The 23,773-nt window shown below is 41.9% G+C and overlaps 1 protein-coding gene across 2 annotated transcripts in view; it reads right to left on the reverse strand.

The window, feature by feature from the left end:
- The window catches only part of LUZP2 (leucine zipper protein 2), a 332,664-nt gene that overhangs the window by 68,739 nt on the left and 240,152 nt on the right, over positions 1-23,773 (reverse strand). For both annotated transcript variants that reach the window (XM_073347817.2, XM_073347815.2), the window contains 2 exons: positions 12,193-12,267; positions 9,693-9,857 (listed from right to left, as the gene is read on the reverse strand). In XM_073347817.2, coding sequence (XP_073203918.1) covers positions 9,693-9,857; positions 12,193-12,267 — 240 coding nt within the window. The remainder of the gene's footprint in view (positions 1-9,692; positions 9,858-12,192; positions 12,268-23,773) is intronic.

A 23,773-nucleotide genomic window follows, 5' to 3' on the forward strand; every position in this document is an offset into this window, starting at 1 on the left:
ATTAAAAAAAAGTCTGATCATCAATTATTTCAGTTGCCATTTGGCTAGTCATTATAAAAAGATAATGAGTAATGCTCTTTGTTAAAATAACATTTTTAAAAATGTGTGAAATATAGGTAAAGTGACCTCAGTTTCTCTCTGGTTGTATGCCGGACACAGGAGGCATATTGGGGATGGAAGAAAGTGTGGCCAAAGCCTCTAGAGCAGTGGTTCTCAAACTAGGGCCACCACTTGTTCAGGAAAAGAACCCTGGTGGGCCGGGCCAGTTTGTTTAGCTGCCGCGTCCGCACATTTGGCCGATCGTCACTCCCACTGGCCGTGGTTCACCGCTCCAGGCCAATCGGGGCTGCGGGAAGCGGCGCGAGACAAGGGATGGGCTGGTCGCCTTTCCTGCAGCCCCCATTGGCCTGGAGCAGCGAACCACAGCCAGTGGGAGCCGCGATCGGCCGAGCCTGCGGATACGGCAGGTAAACAAACCGGCCCAGCCTTCCAGGGGCTTTCCCTGAACAAGCGGCAGCCCTAGTTTGAGAACCACTGCTCTAGAAGGCTATGGCAGACAGCAGAACTTAGAACAGCCAAGAAGTTGCTCTAAGTAACAGTGGGGACTATTTTGGACCTCAGCTGCTTTTGAGGATCCAAAGATGGCTTCAAGTGATCTTTTCATGTCCTTAGTCTTGTGCTGAGCATAGCCAGGACTGCACCCAAAGATCTGTATCCATTCGAGATTAAACACAATAAACTTGTATAGTATATTTCATCTGCTGTTCTCATAGTGCTTTGCAACAATAAATAAATACAGCCCCAGCCAGCATCCTTGTGAAGTACATTAGTTAGATGCATGGTGATGGGACCTAGATATAGTGAAATAAGATACAGGTTAGAAATAAATCTATTATTGCCATAATAGACACAGTCCAGTTAAATGACTTCTCCAGAGTAAAGCTGTTAGTCAATCACAGTCAGGAAAACAGACTGGGAATATCTGGCTCCCAGTCACCTCCTCACTCAACTGACCACACCTCTCATTCTAGAGTGTCAAGTGAAGACAAGGATACTGGATACAGCTGTGCAATTCTCAGCTAGGTTTTAGAATAGCAACTCTGCCTATCTACAGTTTTACACAATAGTATATTAAGGCAAAGAATGACATTCAAGCGGAATACTGGGGTTATTAATAAAGCTGAAGAAGGGAGGTCAGAGAGTCAGCTTGCCTTTTGAATTACTGGACGTTATAAAGGTTATGACATTAAATATTCAAGAAAACTACAGTGTTTTAAGGATTTTGGTTAAATAATGTCAGGTGTTTTTTTTTTCCAAATTCATCTAGTTGCCGTTGGCTATAAAAACTATTTATCTATAAACCTAATGTGCTAATAATAAAGACTTCTTTAAAACTAGAAATAAAACTAAACAGCTTTACCTTTTGGTTTAACGAATGCTGATATTAAACATTTTCTAGCACATAAGGTCAACTCACAAAATCTTCCTTAAATTCATCACTGGAGCAAAAGAGCTACTCTTGTGTAAAGGAAGTGTTCTGAGGAAATGGAAGAGGCTTGTCTACATTGAAGTGACATCAGAAAACAGAGATAAAAGAAATGATTTAAGACTTGGGAACAGCCACAATGAGCTTCCAAATCATTCTCAAGAAAGACAAAAACAAAACTTTCACAGCACACCGGGCTAATGTGCAGTAGGGGATGATGATGATTTCTACATAAAACACCAAGTTTTGATAGTAGTATTTATAAATACATTAGCAATCATCCTTTGCTAGAGCAAATTAAATGGCAGTGATGCTCTTTTTTTCTGTCCCCATTTCCACAACACTTACAGAGGAATTCTTTCTTCAGAACACAGAAAAAACTGCACAGAAACTGAACCTGTTACAAATCTAAATGACCCCTCCCCTTATCCTCTCCTGAAACAATCACATTAATTCTTGAACTCCTTCTGCAGGAGTAGTAGAGGATTTTTCAAGCGACTTTAGGTCAAATTTTGTTCTTGAATTACTTGGAGATACCAGTCCAAGTAATGCAAGGAGGTTGCACATGCGCCTCTGAGAGCAACACTTGGCCTTTTAGGTAGAAATCATCGATGGAGCCAAACCAAAGCAGCCTGTATCTGGGGTCTTAATTTTTTCTTGGGTTAGTGCAGAAACATACGGTGAATGATGTGGAGAAAAAAAGGACTGGAAGATGGAGTTTTTAGTCTCCAGGTTAAAAGTATTTATGCACCCGATCCTGAAATCTTTATGCAGGCAAAACTACCAGTGAAACACCGGGGAGTCTTGCCTGAGTAAAGACCAGTCCTGAAGTCCTTAAATGAAAGATTATTAAATATTTATATAGTGCCATTAGTTTGCCTGGTGCTTTGTAGAATCAGAAGACACTACCTCTGGATTTAACCATTTACTAAAAGAAATGGTGAACACATGACTGAGAGATCAGGACAAAGGACAAAAGTGTGAAAGTAAATGGAGCACAGAGCTGTGCAGTACCTTGAAAGTGAAGGTGGTGAGTTCAAATTTGATACACAGAGACGTAGGGAGCCATTACAAAGAAGTGATTCTGGCTGTGGTGGGAGTGGGTGAGGAAGAGGTGTTGGATATGGTGAAAGAAAGTTGATTAGATTGTAAGTTCCTTTGGGCAGGGACTGTCTTCATTATGTATTTGCACAGTTCCTAGACCAGTGGGGGCCCTGATCACTGACTGGGGCCTCTAGGTGCCACCATAATAAAAATATTTAAATAACAATAATTATATAATTTCAACATGCTAGATAAATTAAAAAGGGAAATGGTGAGAGTCAGACACACTAGACGGACAGGGCAACTGTAGAGGAAGAAAAATTATATATTCAGATTTAGCTTTGTTAAGTTTGAAGGAGGAACAGGAGATCCAGAGGGAGATGTAAGTTTTGGGGAAAAGAAGGTCTGCAGCAATCAGCAGGTGGGATGAGAGAGAAAAAAGCATGGATGAGGTCATCCTGGGGGTGAATACAGAGAAAAAAAGAGGACTTGGCCAAGGGAAACACCAACAGAGTTGGGGTGGATGATTCACAGACAGCAATAATGAAGAAGCAGTCAGCTAGGCAGAAGGAAAAACTGGGAAAGAATTCAGTCATGGACACAGTCTGGAGAAGAAATGGGTGGTTCATGGTGTCCATCTGGGATAAAGACAAAGTCACATTTTGTGTACCGAACTGTCAGATTCATTTCAAAAGCCCTTTGTTAAAAGCAAATGAACTAAAAGTAGCATGGTATGTCCCTTGTTGTTGAAATCTGTTTCATTTCAAAAGAATGCTACTTGCTGAATGACACACATCATTCAGTCTAAGTATCGGGATTATTACAAACAAGAAATGTGTTGGTGCTCAATGCCATAATGTCATAGGCAATACATTTCAAGCTGTTGCTAAGAAAAGTAATTTTCAAAAATGAGGTTTTCCAACATGTTATGGTAACAGAGGTCATCCTGAGGAAAAAAAAAATATACACATTAGAAAAGTTTTCATTATATCACTACTCTCTCTTATTAGGATAAAAATAATCCCATAATTAAATTTGTATTGTTTTATTGTTCTTCATAGAAGAACGTGCGACTGCCTTGTGCAAAAAAGGTCAAAACCTGCATTTAAATTGGGATATTATGATAAATGATGTGAGCAGCCTTAGTTCCAATTTTAGCAAACACAAATAATTTTAAAAATCATTTGTTCTGATTTTGGATTTTTTCTTGACCTTCCACAAGGGGATATAGTTGAAATGATACATTACTGTATTTGCTTAAATAACTGTAGCAGGATACTGGAAATAACTGTTGTGTTGGGAAGATCTTCGAAATTATTACAAAATATGACTCAACAGTCACATTCTCCTTGGTGTTTTTACTGACACAGACATGGTCCCACCTAATCTCCTTGAAAAAAAGGACGAGCTGGAGCCTAAAAAACTGCTTATGCTGCCTTCGAGATGCAATAGATGTGGTGTTGCCAACTGCAAGAGTTCAAACTTCAGGAATCAGAACCTCCAAAATCAAGAGATTACTCTTAAAAATAGATATGATTTTAGCCAAACTATGTTTTTTGGTCAGTCTTCTAGTTTATTAATCTCCCTGCCCACACTCAATGAGCCTGTGACAATTACAGGTAGAAAATTCAACTTTAAATGCATAACAGATATGCACACAATAAATGCAGGCCCCATCTGCTCTGTGCACGTGGTCCCCAACTCTTTCTCATCGTTACTCAGGGTCCCCCTGTTCCCTGGCAGGTGCCCATTGCCTCCGCTCCCCCAAGCCTATGCCTTCCCATCCGAGGCAGAAACTAGCGCTTCTCTAGTGGCCGAAAGGGGAAACTGCAGCAGTTGAAGCAAAATTCCTGACAAAATTGTAATGCTTGTGATAATAGTACCCGTGTTGGTAATACTGTATATTACTAGAGAAAAATGAGCCACATGCTAGCCAAATCTAAACTGAGGCTTGGTACTTAATATCCCTGTGTGGCGTTTCCTCCAAGTTGTCCTGTAGCATTGGAAGGGCTAGTGTTTGCTCCTCTGGGCATGAAACTCTCAGAGATTTCAAATCCCTAAATTGCTGCAAGTCCTCAGATCACAGGACATCCACCAGGGCAGAAGGACTTTCTTTGCCAGGCAGTACATTTGGGAAAAGACACCATAGCATCAGCTAGTCAACTGATACATATCTTACTCCTTGAAATATCAATTTTGGGGTACATCTTGCAGATGTCTCCTCCATGACTCTGGCCCTGGAGGTACAGACTTTCTTTGCTTTTTGCTTTAAGCTTGTCTTGGATGTTGTAGGGGACACCATGACTTATGACAGCTAACTATAGCCCCTTAGAGACCAAACATCAGCTAAGAATTGCTATAGGAAAGCAGAGCTCTGTTTCAGAATTTGAGAACTCTCACAGCTCAGGCTTAGTGACAGGATCTCTAGATGAGGCTCTCTTGCACCCACGGACTGTTCCTTAGGTTGTTTATTTGTAGTGGTAGATGCTCTGACCACTTACATACATTAGTAGTGGAAGTGTTATTTACAGTCGAAGCCTCTTTGATCAGAAAATATATTGATTTAGCTGAGACAATGTGTTTTCTTCCAGTTGTCCTTTATGAAGAAAAATAAATTCAATCAACCAGTGTTTCTTCTTTTTCTCCCAATTGTATCTCTTTTTTTGTTGCTTTTTTTAAAAGTATGTGAATTTTAGAGCTGGAGGAAATATGGCAATAGCAGCCCTGGCAATAGAAATTCTGGATTGATATTCCTGCCCTCTTGTTATCCCAGGAAGAAGTAAGAGGCAGAAATGGCAGTGCAAGCTTCTGCACGCTGTCCTGCCTACATATCTCCAACTCTGATTGAGAGTCCAGTTCAGTAATTGGGAAGAAAAGTCCATCCATGACTATTTAATTTTTATCCTCTCTTAGACTGACAGTAAGGATGTGAATTACTGGTAGGGTAATTTCTGGTATTTGAACTCTGTCTTGTCCATTAAAAATTGGATTCAAGATCACCAACTCATTTAACATATGACACCAAATGGAATTCATATTGTAATGTTTTCAATCACTGGATTTGAATAATTTCCATGACCTAAATGTGAGAATTTCTTTACTGACCAATACTCCAAGCTCCTGAGCTAGCCAACTCCACAGCTTGTAATTTTTATCGAGATAAATTTTCTCATATCAACAACCTCCACACAGACCAAATCTGTGGATAAAAATTAAGATATTCAATTCTTCCTGTTGGCTAGTGGCAAGAAAAGCAATCTTCTTGCCACATCCTCCTCCTTCCCCACCTTTTTGCCTGTGATAAATTGATTCTCAAAACACTAGGAGGTGAGGAGCCAAAACCACCCTATAATATTGTAACAGTCAGCCATGGATACAAGTGTACAATCTACTCATTCATGCTCTCTAACAGGAACTAACACCAATTCCAGTGACTATTGTCCCTGTGTGGTACAGACCACACAATATAAATTTGAATTTGTACGTGGTATATACATTTGACATTTTTAAAAAGCAATTTTTAAAGCTGGATAAGTAATCCTTTGAAGTTAAGGTATTTACCAGGCAAAGTGTCACATTTTCCCCTGAAGGTTAAGCTGACACTTATCAAAAGTGACAGGATTCATGAACATTTTTCCACTGAAGGTCCCTATCTTTATATTAAAAAATTTACACACACACACACACACACACACACAATTAGGCTACAGTATGAAAATGTGCATGAGAGTGTGAAGGAAAGGAAAAACGTACACATGTATATCTTGGGCTAGTTAGCTTGTAATAGGAAGACAAAGTCAAGGACTACATACATAGCAATGGATGGAATTATGAAAAGTCTTCCATAATATAATTCAGGTACAGAGAGTATAATTCTGGCCCAGGCTATGATTCTTTGACAACCTATTTCACAGTAGCAGATTTCAGTGATTTTATAATCATAGATAATGCACAGATTTATAATAATGGCTTGTCAATGGGTAGAACAACAGGACTGAGAACCATTATTTTCCCAGACATTTTCCCAGCATGTGCCAAATGCAGAGAAATGTGAACAATGACTAAGGAAGAGGCAATATTGCTTTTCTTATTCAAACATACTCCTGTGGACAGATGTACAGAAGACTACCTGTTCATGTTTGTAGACAGTATTACCAGGGAAATACTGACATAACGAAGTTTTATAAATAGCAATATGCAACAAATACAACATTTGCAACAATACAGAGAAAATCAGATATACATTAGTTTTTTTTCAGAACCCAGAACTTAAAAAAAACCCTTCACTCCATTTTACACTGCTTTTATTTCCACTCCCCTCAAAATCTGCACTGCAGTCACGTCTGTAAAGCCAATGAGAGCTGGACAGTATCAGTCTGAAGTCTATGACACTACACATAAATTAGCCAGATGAATGGTGGTCTTTTGACCTTATTACTAAGCATTATTGTTCTTGCATGATGGCAGAACAGCAATTGGTGAAGCAAAGCAGATATATAAAACTTTTACTGGTATAATAAAAAGAAAGAATCCTGCAGACATAGGATTTCAGGAAGGGGTTCTCCTAAATTCTCACAAACTAAACACGGTGGGGCTTGGTCTTTATGACCGCCAAGAAAATCTCAGGATATTGCAGGAAGCAGAGTAAGAGGTTCTCTTTCTTCTAAAGTAGCACTGAAACAGTAATCCCCTATGGTGTTATAAAAAGGCATAGTGTTTGTTCCCGGAGATGCTGTTCATAAAATATCAGGGTTGGAAGAGACCTCAGGAGGTCATCTAGTCCAACTCCCTGCTCAAAGCAGGACCAATCCCCAACTAAATCATCCCAGCCAGAGCTTTGTCAAGCCTGACCTTAAAAACCTCTAAGGAAGGAGATTCCACCACCTTCTTAGGTAACCCATTCCAGTGCTTCACCACCCTCCTAGTGAAAAAAGTTTTTCCTAACATCCAACCTAAACCTCCCCCACTGCAATTTGAGGCCATTACTCCTCGTTCGGTCATCTGCCAACACTGAGAACAGTCTAGATCCATCCTCTTTGGAACCCTCTTTCAGGTAGTTGAAAGCAGCTCTCAAATCCCCCCTCATTCTTCTCTTCTGCAGGCTAAACAATCCCAGCTCCCTCAGCCTCTCCTCATAAGTTATGTGCTCCAGCCCCCTAATAATTTTTGTTGCCCTCTGCTGGACGCTTTCCAATTTTTCCACATCCTTCTTGCAGTGTGGGGCCCAAAACTGGACACAGTACTCCAGATGAGGCCTCACCAATGTTGAATAGAGGGGAATGATCACGTCCCTCGATCTGCTGGCAATGCCCCTATTTATACAGCCCAAAATGCTGTTAGCCTTCTTGGCCACAAGGGCACACTGCTAAATCATGTCCAGCTTCTCATTCACTGTAACCCCTAGGTGCTTTTCTGCAGAACTGCTGCCTACCCATTCAGTCCCTAGTCTGTAGCGGTGCACTGGATTCTTCCATCCTAAGTGCAGGACTCTGCACTTGTCCTTGCTGAACCTCATCAGATTTCTTTTGGCCCAATCCTCTAATTTTTCTAGGTCCTCTGTATCCTATCGCTACCCTCCAGCATATCTACCACTCCTCCCAGTTTAGTGGCATCTGCAAACTTGCTGAGGGTGCAGTCCACGCCATCCTCCAGATCATTAATGAAGATATTGAACTGTTCTTTTGCATGAGAAGGTTGTGACCATGCATGCTCATTAAAAACTCCATAGCACTTTATGCATGAATAATTATTAGAGACTCCATGTCCTCATCAAATTCCTAATTGGATAATTATATTCAGCCTACTGAAATTACTCTGCAGCTTTAATTGGACACAAAGATTCACCAAATCCTTGTTTAAAATTCTGAACTGATTATGCACATATACAGCTGCCATATCCCACTTTACAGATGGCTGCATTTTACAGTGTGTGAAGTGATTCCTATATATTGTTTAGGAAAGTATGTTATGATCCTTTGGAATGAATACACTCTATGTATTCTCAGTTATTTCTTTGTAAATCTCAAATAACTCTATTGAAACCAATAGTTTTTCCTAGATTTGCACAATTCAATATGAGGGCAAAATATGACTCTATAAATATAAATTAAGGTAATTGTTGTTCACTGTTATTATTGATCATAGTAAAATCCTTACACTCTGCAGAGATTAGGGGCTAGATCCACAAAGGGATTTAGGTGCCTAACTACTAAATCTAAAATTTAGATATTCACCTCCCCATACATACACATAGCTGCTGCCTAACTCTGTAAATACCTAAATTCCCCAGGCACCTAAGTTTTCACCAACAAAGTCTGCTAGGTGCCTATTGGGCATGTAAGCAGCTGCCTAAATCTTGGAGCCAAGTGCCAATTCAGACCTACACCCTGACAAGACCCTCAAATTAGATATTTCCCCACTTATCTTTCCTGCTGACCTGATCTGATAGGTGTGCTCATAAGTTGCCTGAGAGTAGACATACGAGATTGAACCCTGCAGAAAACACAGGCACTGGAAGAGAATCAATATCAAAGACAGGGTTCGAACCCATGTTTTCCCAGCTCTAGATCCAAGCTCAAGTCCGCTAGATCATATTGTCTCATTTTTTCTTCCATGCAGCACCCATATGCCTCGCACATTCTCCGAAACCCAGCGTGCTTTCCTTGGGATCACTCGTAAAGAGCCACCTCTTCTGCATGGCCCTCAAATGTAATCAATCAGCAAACCGAGAAAAACAAAGAGAGATTCCCTTCCTTTGGGCCTCCCACTGCATCTTGTGTTTCTAAGTCTATCATATATATGGAAGACATGGTGGGCACAAATTTTCTTGCCATTTAGTCCTGTACATCATCAAACACAATTTTCAGTGCCTGGCAATTAATTATAAAACCAATATGAATTAATGTAATCAATTATTGTATTCACAAACCCACCTTCCTCCATTTAACAGCAGAGACAGAATTTTGTTCACCAGCAAGAAAAGTAGCTGTTTTCCAACTTTTTAAAAGTAACATTAGTGACATCAGAAATAGGCTTAGAATTATCTTCAAATTCATCCTAATCTTTCAATGAATTTAAAATCCTTGTTAGTTCCACTTCGATGGTCTTACAGGACAAACGATCAAAACTGTTTTTTAAAAAAATAAATAGGGGGAAATTATACCTTGGTGTTTGTCACTTGAAATGGAAATTTTGAGCCATTTGTAACTTGCGATGTCAGCTTCTCAGTTGGTTTTGAAGAGATTGTATTCGTAGCGGGCGGTTGATTGTGCAGAACGGAAGACAGGCAAAGTTGTACAGTCTCCTTCAGAGCTTTCAGCTGTGACTCCTGGGAAAATGAGAAGTCATCAGCTCTTAAAGATAGGCTATACTGAACAGTGTAGCTTGTTTTCTTTCTGCTCTGAATCAAACACTTGGCAACAGCTGTAGGAATCTTTTTCTTATTAAAGCAGGAAATTAAAGTAATTTAATTCACCCTTTACATAACTGCCGGGTGGGTTACAGTATGTACACAGCACATTAAACAGACTGGGAAAGTCATAGTAAACTCTCCTCTATTCTCATACAACTTTACCAGGATATCTTATTCTAGAGAATTTTTTAAAGACCACTTATATTAAAAGGAACTAAGGTGTAATCTACCAAACATCAGGGTTGTAACAGCCTTTGTTTTTAGGATTGCTGGAGAGAAAGAGACGTTCATTTGTATGTTTTATAAACACACACACATATATGTGGGTATGTAGTTTTGTGTCACTCGTTCAGGATACTCAGTATTTCTGCAGAAGTGTATTTATTGTGACAGAAAGATCCTCTCTCTCAGATGCAATTATGCTGTCACATAGTTAATAATATATCCATAATTTGGTTTGGATTGGGAAATTTTAAAATTACCATTGTCCAGATGAAAACAAAAAACACTCAGGATCCAAGAATTGTGAACAGTAAAATGAGCTGCTGTTCTCAAAATATTTAGGAGGCACTTCCTATAATTACACCGGGAGTTACGGTATAATTATAGGGAGTGCCTCCTACATATTGAGAGAACAGCAGCTCATTTTACCATTCACAATTCTTGGATCCTGAGTGATATTTTTTTAATAAAGAAAGAAAGAAAGTTAAATATCCCATTTGGATAGAAATACTGAGTATCCTGAATGAGTGGCACAATACTCCAAAAGAGTTATGGTATAACAGTCTTATTGAAAGGATGCAGACCACTCTCTTATAAACTAATGAAACTGTCCAACTGATGTGCTGTAAGCAAAGAGAGGAAGGATTTCCCAATGGGTAGGGCTCTAGCCTGGGATTTGGGAAACCTTGGTTCAGTTCCCTGCTCTCCCAAAGCTTCCTTGTGTGAACTCGGGCAAGTCACTTAGCCTCTCTGTGCCTCAGTTCCCTCCATGTAAAATAGGGTTAATAGCACTTCCCTTCCTCAAAGGAGTGTTGTGAGGATAAATACACTAAAGATTATGAGGTGCTCAGATACTATGATAATGGGGGCCAGATAAGTACATTATATCGATAGTTCCAAACATACAGTAATATGTAAAATAGAGAGAGAAAGAACGGGCCACATTACATTACAGGTGCATCTAAAGTAATTTAGCTGCTTATATCTAGTGCAATTCAGCATGCCTTTAGCACTGCTAAGCCAAATAACCAATAACAATCGTCCTGAGATTTTTTCTCCATTTTTTTATATCCTGATAACTATGATGTGTAATCTATCAGAGAAGAATAGAACTGAATTATCAGTCCCACCTTGCTTCCACCGAATTAGAATCTAGAGATAAATCCCATAAACGGACCTGTCTGGTACCCAGGAAAGCACAACTTGGGTTTTATTCAAGAGAAAAAACACCAGTATGAAAACTACCCAAGGGTGTGACGCAAAAGCACTATTCATATCAGAAAGAGGATAATCACAGAAACAAGAAATGGACAGAAGATTAAAAGGAAAGAAAAAATAGGAAAAAACAGAATAGTTTTCCTGTTTCCTTATGGTGGGGAAAAATCTGTAACTCAGTGCAGTGATTGTGTAGGCTTGCCAGAGTAAGTAAATAAAAATCATCCAATAGGAAAGCAGTAGGAGATCAATGACTGTTCCTCCACACACCCCAAAAGCATCTGAGGGACACAAATCCATTGTGCAACACTTCACAACCAATAACTGGCCTGCACAGCTACCTGGGTGCCCTGAGGGAAGAATGCCATGCAATCTCAAGGGATAGCTTAGTTTGTACATTTCCTCTACACTTCCAGGAGGTGAGAAATGGACTTGGCTCAATAATTCCCATGGGGTTATATACATCCGCACTACATCATGCTTGGGACTGTGGCTAAACGCTAAAATCTAGCCCAAAAGTTGATCAAGTATCAACATCTCTTTGTTGCAAGGTAACCTTAGAATTCGGCTTGATACAAGTTTCTCAGTTTACTTTTAATCTTATTGATCCCAATCTTGAAAACCCTACATTTGAGTTTAATTTTATGCACTGATTTGTTCCATTCACTTCAGCGGGACTGTTCAGAGTACATTAAGTGCATGTGTAAGTCTTTGCAGAACTGATGCCTTAATTTGTATTTCTTTGTCAAGTTACACTGAAGTGTCCATAGCGAATAGAGCTAAACACGTTTATAGCACCCAGATAAATTCTTACTTTGTCAAGGGCGGCTTTTTCCAGCTTGTCTTTTGCAATTGCTAACTTTTGCTCCAGGTCTGTGAGCTGTTGGGCCTGTGGGAATAAAAAAAAAAAGTAGTTGATATAATTTACAATACAATCATTTCCCCAGTCGTTTTGCATGTTAGGCCTGAGAGCGAGGAAAGTGTTTAACTTTGCAGATTAAAGTTAAAATTACTTGTCAGATGACCAAGCCCCAAGGGATATTTTTTACTGAGAAAATGTGGCTTTTTATGTGGGAACTGGGCTCAATCCTGCCCTGTTTATGTCAATGAAAGTTTAGTCATTAACTTCAGTGGCAGTAGGAAAAGTCCCCATGTGTTCTGAAGAATTTAGAAAGCCCAACTTAGAGCACTTTTTGTAAAACATTGAAGTGTTCGTATAGTTTTTGTTCCTTGGCTAGTCTTGTATTCCTAACCATTCAGACTCTCTCCGCTAAACTGGAAATTAGACTATACATAACACAGGCACAAACAGCCATGCATACATACTGTGACAGGCTTCAGGGCCTACTCCCTGGTAAACATGGAGTTAACCCCATCTCTGCTTCTTCCTCCTCTTTTGTATGGCACTCAAAGGAAGGGCTATAGGAATGGCTGTTTTTGAGACATTGTACAGTCCAAATCCAGGGGCCCAGGCTAGACCCCACACTGGAGGAGTTTTCTCAAGGAAGAGACCTTGGTAATTTAGACAAATGTTTTGTGTGTGCAGTCATTCCACTGGCTTAAATTTACAACAGTCTACCTGAGTTTCCTGAATTAACAGCAGGGAGTGATTTCCCGCCCCTGGAACTCAGAATAATTCAATAGAATTTTCCCTGAAGAAAAAGAAATTTCTAGTAGGGAACTGAACTTTTAAGGAGTTAAGAGTCCCTAGCTTCCTATGGCTGTGCCACCTATAATGTAATAGCACATACTATGTAACTAAAGAGTTGTGGGGTTTTGTTTTTGTTTTATTGTTTTATTTGCAAATATAAATAGCTTTGTAGTTATTTTCAATTTTTATGAAGGAGAAGGGAGGAAAGCACATTGGACCAGATGGCTGTCTCTTCCATCTGAAACTGTAATGAGGCATTGTACATTTTTTGCATATAAATAGATCTGCAAGGTTCTAACTCATCAGTCAAAGGACATCACATTTTAGGCCTTTGTAAATGTTTACTCAAACAACCAATTGCTAAAATATATTGCTATTTTTCCCCAGAGATACCACAGTGCAGATGTTTGACTTACCTACTTCCCACCCTGCTAAAGTTTTTGTGTGTGATATTTTTCTATTTTATTATTTGGTAGACTTTGACTATGCTGAAGGTGGTTGAACAATGGAAAATTAACTGAATGTCATGTACAGAATTAAAAACAAAAAGTTATATTAAATATATAGTTTTAAATGTCTGACAAACTAACAAAAGTCATGACAGTCAGAGTCATGGCCCTCCACTCTCCTGCTGAAGTGAAGAAAAAGCACTTGTTCATATCTAAACACTTATGGTTTGTTATGTAGTCACAATGGGACAGGACTGATGAGCCCCTCTCTCTTGACGTGGATTCTGAGACACAACATTTTGCATCAGCTCAAAAGTAGACAGTGACTCGTTACACTGGCAATGATTGCAGTTGGGGGGCTCTTAAAACCAGGTATGACTGTTATGGTTCAGCTGTTGGGTATAAGTTAATGCTCTTGATTTATGACTATAAACCTTTTGGGGCTCATGGGCTCTTTCTGTTCTGTTTTTGTATAGTTCCTAGCACAATAATGCCCTGGTCCATGACTGAGGCTCCTAGGCACTAACATAACAGAAATAAATATCAATATTAATGTCAATATTAATATCAATATGATGATGATGAAGAAGAACAAGGAGCAGCTTCAGCAAAAGAACCCAAGCTCCACGCCTGCATGTTATCACCCATCCGGGTGCCTGCCATTTGGTCATGAAAAAAGAGGCCTGAATTGCTCATGTGGCCAAAAGGAGATTTGGTTGACATTTATTGGCTATTCCTGGCAGCCATGTTAGCATGATCTAGCGGTATGTCTATATTTCAAGCTAGGGGGCAGGAGTCCCAGCACAGGGAGAGATACCGGTGCTAGCTCTCATCAAGTTTTCATGCTAAAAATAGAATGTAGCGTGAGACAGGCTAGCAGCCTTGAGTATATACTCATGCGGGACCCTAGATACATACTCAGGGTGGGTAACCCATCCAACTGCCACTGTATATTGAGCATGTTAGCTTGATTAGAGCTGCTGCAGGTTTGTCTCCTTGAACTGGGAATCACACCCGAACTGGAAGTGCTAAACTGCCTGAGGGATGAATTTGGAGAAGCACTTGCAATGGTGGTGGGTTGGGCACAGAAGGACATTATGTGGACAATGAGCACCTCCATACATGTTGCAGGGGAGGATCAGACAAAGACAATACTGATGTCTGCTCTGGACTATGTATCCCAATGATGTACACCTCTCAGATATAGTAGGTACTATTCCCTCCCCCACCCAATTTTTTCCCTTCCAGCTCTAATTTTCAATATAAGCATACTATCATGGATTGAGAGGAGGTTGCCAGATTTGTTGATGGAATACAGCAGCTAAACTCAAGGCTAGTAGCATTGTGGAGGTGTGCTTTGGCTGCAGAACGTGGGGGTGGCTTGGGTCTCCAGAGTGGCTGTGAAAGTGAGTTAATGAATTACTTGTGAATTAGGAATCAACTCTCACCCTGAACTGGAGTTGGATCTAAAGAAATACCTGAGATCAAGCTATGAAGCTCAGGGGTAACTTGTATAGAAGCTTGCAAGGGGCTCTGGGTTTACCTAGACTGTTTAGACTTTGAACAGTTAAGCTGCTCAAGATTTGGGTATCAGAAGATTTGCTTCCAATCCTCTGTTAGCATTAACTCTAGATATTCTTGCTGTTCCTATAAACATGATGATGAGTTTAGCTGGTTGTTGCCTCCCCGCATCTTCTCTGATGCCAAGTGAGGAAGTCTTCAGGTGTTTGTTGTTACAATAAAGTTGTGACCATTTGGTCAAAAATCTACTTTTTGTGTCTGTCCTCACTGATGCCAGCCATTCACAATCCTGACCTGGGAGGTAATGAATCCAATAGATTATAATGACTTTAAAGTCATAGCGTGTCAGGCCAGAAGGGACCACCAATCTAACCTCCTTTATATCACAGGCCACCAATACCACTCAACACCCACACACTAAACCCCGCAACTTAAATCAGACCAAAGTATTACAGCCCACAGGAGACTAAACTATTATGTGTCATAAGAAGAGAACAGGAGGTACTGAGGTGCACTAGTGCCAAAGTTTCCTGCACTGGCAGGGAAATGATTGAGTGAGATATACCCAGCTATCCTGGCAAGTGACCTGCACCCATGTGCTGCAGAAGAAGGCAAAAAAACCCTCTCAAGATCAGTGCCAATCTTATCTGAGAAAAAATTCCTTCCTGGCCTCACATATGGCAACTGGTTAGAACCTCAGCATGTGAGCAAGAACCAGTGAGCCAAGCATGTGAGAGAAAGAAAGAAAGAATGCTCAGTGTCACTTCAGAGCCCTGGCCTTCCCCATCCAGTCTCATCTCAAACCAGGCCATCAGAGAAGGAGATTAAAACAAAACAACCCAGAATACACTGGAGCGGGGCACAGAAAAATCCCTTCCTGACCCCTGCAAATGAAACCCCCAAAGCGTGAGCTTTTAGGGACATAAGATGGAAACTGGAAGTGAACCTCCAGCTGATGATCTCCACCACCTACCATCACATGTAACTCTTTCATACAATTGCACTTGTAAGTTTGCCCAGCTCTCTCTTACCAGCTCTGTGGTCCTCTGTCAGGACCAGTCTTCTGTCTGGCTTCCTGGAGGATTTCTCTCTCCTGCAGCCTGTCCACCATCCTTTGCCTGGGCTTCTGAGCTCCTCCAGGCAGCATGAGTGGCAGATCTGGAGGGGCAGGGCTACCTTGGCTCAGTATTGCCCTTTAACAACTTCAGACCCAGTGGGGGTTTGAATATCCCATCACACATCCCTAATGCATTAATAGAAAGCAATCATATCCCCTGTAAGCCTTCTTTATGCTAGACTAAACAAGCCAATCTCACCCAGTCTCCTCTCTTAAGAGAGGCCCTCCATTCCCCTGATCATCCTATACTTGTTCTCTGCACCTGTTTAAATTAATCTTTCTTGAATATGAGTGACCAGAATTGCACACAGTATTCCAAATGAGGTCTCACCAGTGCCGTGTACAATGGCTTTAATACTTCTCTATCTTTATTAGAAATGCTTTCCCTGATGCATCCTAGGATTTTTCACAGCTACATTACATTGGTGGCTCATAGTCATCTGTGACTGACCCACAAACCCAGGTCTCTTTCCTTCTCTCTCACTTCTAACGGATGGGCCCTCAGCTTGTAGCAGAAATTCTTATTATTCGACCCTGAGTGTCTGACCTTCACTTCGTACTATTGAACTTCAATCTATTTCTATTATTCCAGTCTTCAAAGTCATCCTGTATGATGTTCCAATCCTCCTCTGTATTGACAATGCCTCCCAACTCATTTCATCATCAAATTTCATCAGTGTACTCCTACTCCTTGTGCCAAGATCATTAATAGAAATATTCAATAAGGTTAGTCCCAAGACACATCCTTGATGAACTCCACTAGCAACACCCTCTGGTCTGATAATTCACCTTTCAGCACAATCAGATGTCTTCTTTACCTTAGAGAATTCCTCATTTGCCTTACAGTTCGTGTACTGATCTCCATCTTCTCCAATTTAACTAATACTTCTTCATGAGGCATTGTGCCAAATGCTTTACTGAAGTCCAAGTGCACTAGATTTCCCTTATCTAAAAAAATCAGTTATTTTCCCAAAGAAGGAAATCAGTTTAATCGGGCATGATCTACCCGTGGTAATCCCATGTTGCATTACACCCCCTTTTCCTCCATACATTTAATTATTCTTTCTATTATTCCCAGTTTGTTCTAAAGCCTTGCATACTACTGAGGTCAGACTTACATGTCTACAATTGCCTAGATCACTTTTGTTCCCTGTCCTAATTATAGATATGATATTAGCTATTTTCCAGTCAGATTGTACTACCCTCAGATAGATAGATTTATGAACAATCCTTGCTACTGGACTAAAAATATCATGTTGTAAGGATCGACAGGACACAAACCCAGATCAGCAGAGCGACCAGGCAACTGACACCTCCAAACTGCTGGTTGGCCACAGCAGTAACCCAGCTACTCCTTGCGACCTGCAATTCATGTACACTATGAGAAGTCCGGTCCACAACACCTGATTGGCAGCCATGCTGGAGGCTCCAGTTGACACTGTATAAGTCTACAGGGTGTAGAAGGAAGTATCCAGGTATCAACAGGGATCCCCAGCAAGCTACCATAACCAATACTGCTTCTCTGCTTCCAAAGTCCCAGCATCGATTTTGGCTCTGATTCGGATTCTGACCCTCATTCTGGACCCAGAACCCTGGCACAGGTTCTGACCTCTGGTATTGAACTGGCCTGTAAGTCTGACCTCAAGCCACTTGAGTCCCACCCCAGGACTCTTCCTGGCATGTCTCAAAGGGCACCACAAATGCCTTAATGGGTTGATCAAACCCAGGAGGAACTCCCCACATTGACAGCACAAGTGTTGCAGCCCTTGTCAGAGAACCAGACCCTGCAGATGCAGATTACTCAGACACATGACAAAAACACTGCACAGTGGACTCAACTGGCACAGTATGCTGCCACGAACCAGTCTCTGATGGAGCAGACTACCTGGCTCTAAGGTGAGAATATTGTACTCTTGACATGTGGCGTGCCATGACAGACACCCACCTCCCCAAATATGGGGCTGAGAGTTCACACCCATGTACACTTCAGCAGAGACTAACAATTCAGGGGGTTTCTTAATCAATGTTATTTGCAGTTCCTCCACTGCTCCATGTCCTATCCCATTGATCAAGCTAAGGTAGGATTTGTAATTAGCCTCTTAACAGAAGAAGTGTTAGACTGAACCACATCCCTGTTAGAACAAGGAAGCCAGTACTGATGAACTGAGACACCCAGTTGGCAGCCAGTATCAAGCAGAGTGTCCAAAGGGTCTGTCCTGGGGCCGGTTTTGTTCAACATCTTCATTAATGATCTGGATGATGGGATGTATTGCACCCTCATCAGGTTCACAGATGACACTAAGCTGGGTGGGGAGAGGTAGATACACTGGAGGGTAGGGACAGGGTCCAAAGATATCTAGACATATTGGAGGATTGGGCTAAAATAAATCTGATGAGGTTCAACAAGGACAAGTGCAGAGACCTGCACTTGGGACAGAAGAATCCCATGCACAGCTACAGGCTGGGGACCAACTGGCTAAGCGACAGTTCTGCAGAAAAGGACCTGGGGACTATAGTGGACGAGAAGCTGGATACGAGTCAACAGTGTGCCCTTGTTGTCAAAAAGGCTAATGGAATATTGGACTGCATTAGTAGGAGCATTACCAGGAGATCGAGAGAAGTGATTATTTCCCTCTATTTGGTACTGGTGAGGCGACATCTGGAGTACTGCATCCAGTTTTGGGCCCCCCACTACAGAAAGGATGTGGACAAATTGGAGAGACTCCAGTGGAGGGCAATGAAAATTATTAGGAGGCTGGGGCACATGATTTATGAGCAGAGGCTGGGAGAACTGGGCTTATTTAGTCTGCAGAAGAGAAGAGGGAGGGAGGATTTGATAGCAGCCTTCAACTATCTGAAGGAGAGTTCCAAAAAGGATGGAGATAGGCTGTTCTCAGTGATGGCAGAAGACAGAAAAATGGTCTCAAGTTGCAGTGGGAATGGCGGGTCTAGGTTGGATATTAGGAAACACTATTTCACTAGGAGGGTGGTGAAGCACTGGAATGGGTTACCTGGGGAGAGGGTGGACTCTCCATCCTTAGAGGTTTTTATGGCCCGGCTTGACAAAGCCCTGGCTGGGATGATTTAGTTGGTGTTGGTCCTGCTTTGAGAAAGGGGTTGGACTAGATGACCTCCTGAGGTCTCTTCCAACCCTAATCTTCTATGGCTCTATGATTCTATCTTCCTTCAATGGTTTTTTTGTTTGTTTTTTTGTCATTTTCAATTACCTATACTGCACTCGCTCAGCCAGAGCAACCAGAGCACAAACTCCAACAGGAGCAGTGGTTGGTCACCTATGTCACCCACCTAAGACAAATCATTTCTGACACCAGGTGAAACAAGGTGGCCCAGTTCTACCAGTTTCAATGGGGATTATACAAGGAAGTCAAAGACATACTAGCTTATGTGGGAACCCTGGCCCGCTTGGATGCCTTTACTGATCTCGCTGTACTCAGTGGCAAACTGCTTGAGCGATGCAAAAAAAGGAAGGGGTTCGTGCCACATCCCTGCCAATATTCCTTGGTAACAGTCCACATCCCAGTGTCCATGCAACCCAATGTAGCCCACTGCCATATCACTCTAAGGAAAGAGAATGCTGTTGCAACCACAGTTTTTGTTTCTATTGTGGGGAACATGGTCTTGCACTTTTTGGCTGCCCATCATGGGCCCCAGCCCAGCAAAATTTGTGAAATGACTGAGCCCAGACAGAGAAAAGGGAGCCAGTCTGGGTGGGCCATGAGACATTCATCCACTTATTGAAGCATGCTGAAGGCATGACGAGTCCTCATTACACCTTCAAGTTCAGGTTCATTTCCACAACCCAGGTTTGCCTCAATGAGTTTCCCCCACAACGGATGCTCACGAACACCAGGGCAGTGAACAACTTCATGGACACCAATGTCACACTTGCCTTGGGTATCCCAGAGCAGCCAAATCGAAACCCCTGACCTCAAAGACTGTAGATCAGTGGTTCTCAAAGCCGGTCCGCTGCTTGTTCAGGGAAAGCCCCTGGCGGTTTGTTTACCTGTCGCGTCCGCAGGTTCGGCCGATCGTGGCGCCCACTGACCGTGGTTCACCACTCCAGGCCAATGGGGGCTGCAGGAAGGGGCGCGGGCTAAGGGACGTGCTGGCCGCCCTTCCCGCAGCCCCATTGGCCTGGAGCGGCAAACTGCGGCCAGTGGGAGCCGCGATCGGCCGAACTTGCGGACGCGGCAGGTAAACAAACCAGTCCGGCCCACCAGGGGCTTTCCCTGAACAAGCGGCAGACCGGCTTTGAGAACCACTGCTGTAGATGATTTGCTCCTGTCCTTGGATCCAATGACACAGGAGGCTGTGCCTTTGTAAGCTGTTATCCAGAATCACTGAGGAATTGTAAGGTTTCATGCAATCCATTCACCACACTTCCCCATAATCACTGGTGTCTCGTGGCTGGCAATCTATCACCAGGATGTCTGCAGTAGGAATGCAAACTCAGTTTCTGCTCTGAATTCTGCCTTCAAGTCCGCCTATGTACATTGCCCAATGGATCCTGGCCAGAGACTGGGCCACTGCCAGGAAATCTCTGGACTCTGGCTGAAGGCTGGGTGCGACTATCACCAGAATCAACTCCTGCTCTTTTTGCTAAGTACAGGAACTTTGAGAAGAAATGCAGACCTGTTACCATCACATCAGGACTATAACTGTCTGATTGAGCTACAGCCTGAGGCCAAAATACCCTATGCTACATCTATGTAATGTCAGAAACAGAACTGGCCACCCTGTGTTCCTATCTCCAGAAGGATCTGGAAAGGGGTTTATTTGGCCATCATCATCTCCTACCAGGGCCCCTCTTCTTTTTATCAAAAGGAAAGATGGTATCCAACATTTATCATGGATTATGAGGCCCTCGATCAAATAATCATCAGAAGCTGGTAGCCCCTCACACTCATCTTGGAGTTGTTGGACCATGTGTGGTCAGGCGACGTATTCACTGAGCTCAGCCCGTGTGGAGCTGCCAACCTAGTACGGATCAGAGCAGGGATGAATTTAAGACAGCTTTTTTCAAATCTGATATGGCCATTATGAATACTTGGCAATGCCTTTTGGTCTCACAAATGCCCCGGCCACTTTCCAGTTTATGAAGTATCCCATGACGTCTTAGCCAGTACATCTAAGTCTAAGGTGCTAAACCAAAGACATCTCTGCCGGGCTCTGTTCTTCACCTGTTTTAATGTCACCATCACCAGTCACCCTGGAGCCCAGAACAAGGCTGCTGATGCCTTGTCCTGAAAAGGGGAGTGTCTTACCAGCCAACACCCCTCAAGCACAGAGCCACCACACATCCTCAAGCCCTGCAATTTCCTGGGTATTTCCCAATACCTCCTGTCTTTGATCCACTCAGCAACAGGGTAAGAACACTCTCCCAAGGAGCATGAGGTAGGAAGCAAGGCAACATCAGATATGGCATGATTTACTCTGTTGTCAAGGGTCACCTGTACATCCCACCGGGGTACCCCCGACGTGAGGTCTTGAGACTCAGCCAGGACTTCCCACTAGCAAGCCAGTTCAGCCACCTCAAGATCCTTTACCTGATTAGCCACGTCTTCTGATGGCCTAGGATGTGAGCAATGGAGGTATGCAGTGGGACCAAGTGGCCATCCATGAGTTCCCCTTGGAGCTCTAATACCTGCCGAGTCCTCAGCAAAACCTTGGGCAGCCATCACCATGGGTTTTATAGTGCAGCAACTTCCTGTGTTTGATGGATACACCATCATCCTCACCGTGGTCAATCAATTAACCAAAATGCCCCACTTAGCCCCCCTTGCACACCTGCCCATCACTGAAGAGATATCTTGACTGCTGGTGACACACTTTATCCATCTCCATGGGCTCCCCAGACAGACTACTTGACTGAGGTCTGCAATTTGCATTGTGGTTCTGGCACAAACCTTTGCTGCTGTTTGGAGTCTGCACCTATGCATTCTCCATCTATCACTGACAGACTGATGGACAATCTGTGAGAATGAATCCGGTTTTAGAATGACATCTATAGTACTTTACAAATGATCACCAGAATGACTGGTCAGCTGTGCTGCCCCAAGCAGAATTCACCTACAATAATGCAGATCACGTCTCCACTGGGCAGAGTCTATTCTATTTAAATTTTGGGTTCCATCTCTGTCTTCACCCACCTGTACCTGCCACCTCCACAAACCTGGCAGCCACCAACTGGCTTACTGAAAACAGAAGCAAAAGTATCCATTAGTTTTTGGGCCACATCTAGATTATCTTTAACCTCCTTTCCATCCACACTGCATCTCATTCCAACTTCATCCTTCCTTATTCTTTTATTATCTATCTTAATTTCCTTGGCAAATGCTAATTTAGATAGACTTTTAAGTAATTCTCACTTTACTCCTACATTTTATAACCTCGATGATTTAATTTTTTTTGCTGGTAGACCCTTTCTTCCATTCCCTACAGGCTCTCTGCTTATGCCTAATTACCTTTTTTTGAGGTGGTTATTCATCCATCTGGGTTGGCAGTTTTTCTCTACATTTTTCCTCCTTGCTTGGGATGCAAATTTCAGGTAGCTTTTGTGTAGTTGCTTTGAAGCAGTTCCAAGCCTCCTCCACATTTAAGTCATTGAGCTCTTCACTCCAGCTGACTTTAACTAATTCCCTTAATTTCCCCAAATCTGTACTTTTAAAATGAAAAATCATGGTTGACAAGCTGATTTTGGTCATTTAATTTAAACTTAGTTAACTCTTGATCATCTGATCCAAGGATATTTCCAATGACTAGCTCTTCTATAACTCTACTTCATATCAAGTAAAACCTTCTGAATCTACAGAGTATAGATAGCATTCTTGAAAAGGAGTGATAATATGTATCATAAAAATCATTTTGCAGGGAGCAATTATTATCTAAGCAGTACACATTTACTTGGGTATATATTTTTTAGAGTAATAGAAGGGGTTGATTGATTTACTTTAATGGCTGAGTCTATCACGTAAATTATTTTACTTCACAGGCTATTGAACCAATAGGACAATGTAGTATCAATCCTGCTGCCACAAACTGACATTAAGTCCGTGCACTAAAAATTCTTTTTATTGAAATAATGGATTGTTCATTCAGCTGCAGCTGATATTAAATCTCAGCTCACCTCTTTATCCCCCTGTAATTTTACAATGCCCAAATTAATTATTTTCCAAAAAAATTCAGAATTGTCTGTTAAACTCCATCTCATATGGTACAATTTTGCTGCTACTTTGAGCTAATCCTTTGAAAAAGTTTTGTTAATTAACATAACCCAGACAGTGAAGAGAGGCTAAGGAAAGGAGCACAACTGGTACCCAAAATGAGCAAAACCATTTCAATGTGGATTATATTCAAAAATGCTACGGAGAATAAGCACAGCTTAAAAGCTTTTCATTCTTTTTGCCAGAAATAAATAAATTACCAGTTTGAGCAGCTCTTCCCAATAATTATTATAGTGAAGAATACTGCTAGAATTGGTGATCTCTTACCCACTGTAAAAGAAAAGTTTTAACTACACCCACTATAAGGGCATGATACTGTGAGGCACAGAGGGCCCTCAACCCCTCACTAATATCCATAGTACTGATCTTCTTATAGGATTCATCACCTTGAAGAATCAGGCCCTAATAGAGGA

Source organism: Lepidochelys kempii, chromosome 6 (genome assembly GCF_965140285.1).
Source record: "Lepidochelys kempii isolate rLepKem1 chromosome 6, rLepKem1.hap1, whole genome shotgun sequence".
In the NCBI taxonomy this organism is placed as follows: Eukaryota; Metazoa; Chordata; order Testudines; family Cheloniidae; genus Lepidochelys; species Lepidochelys kempii.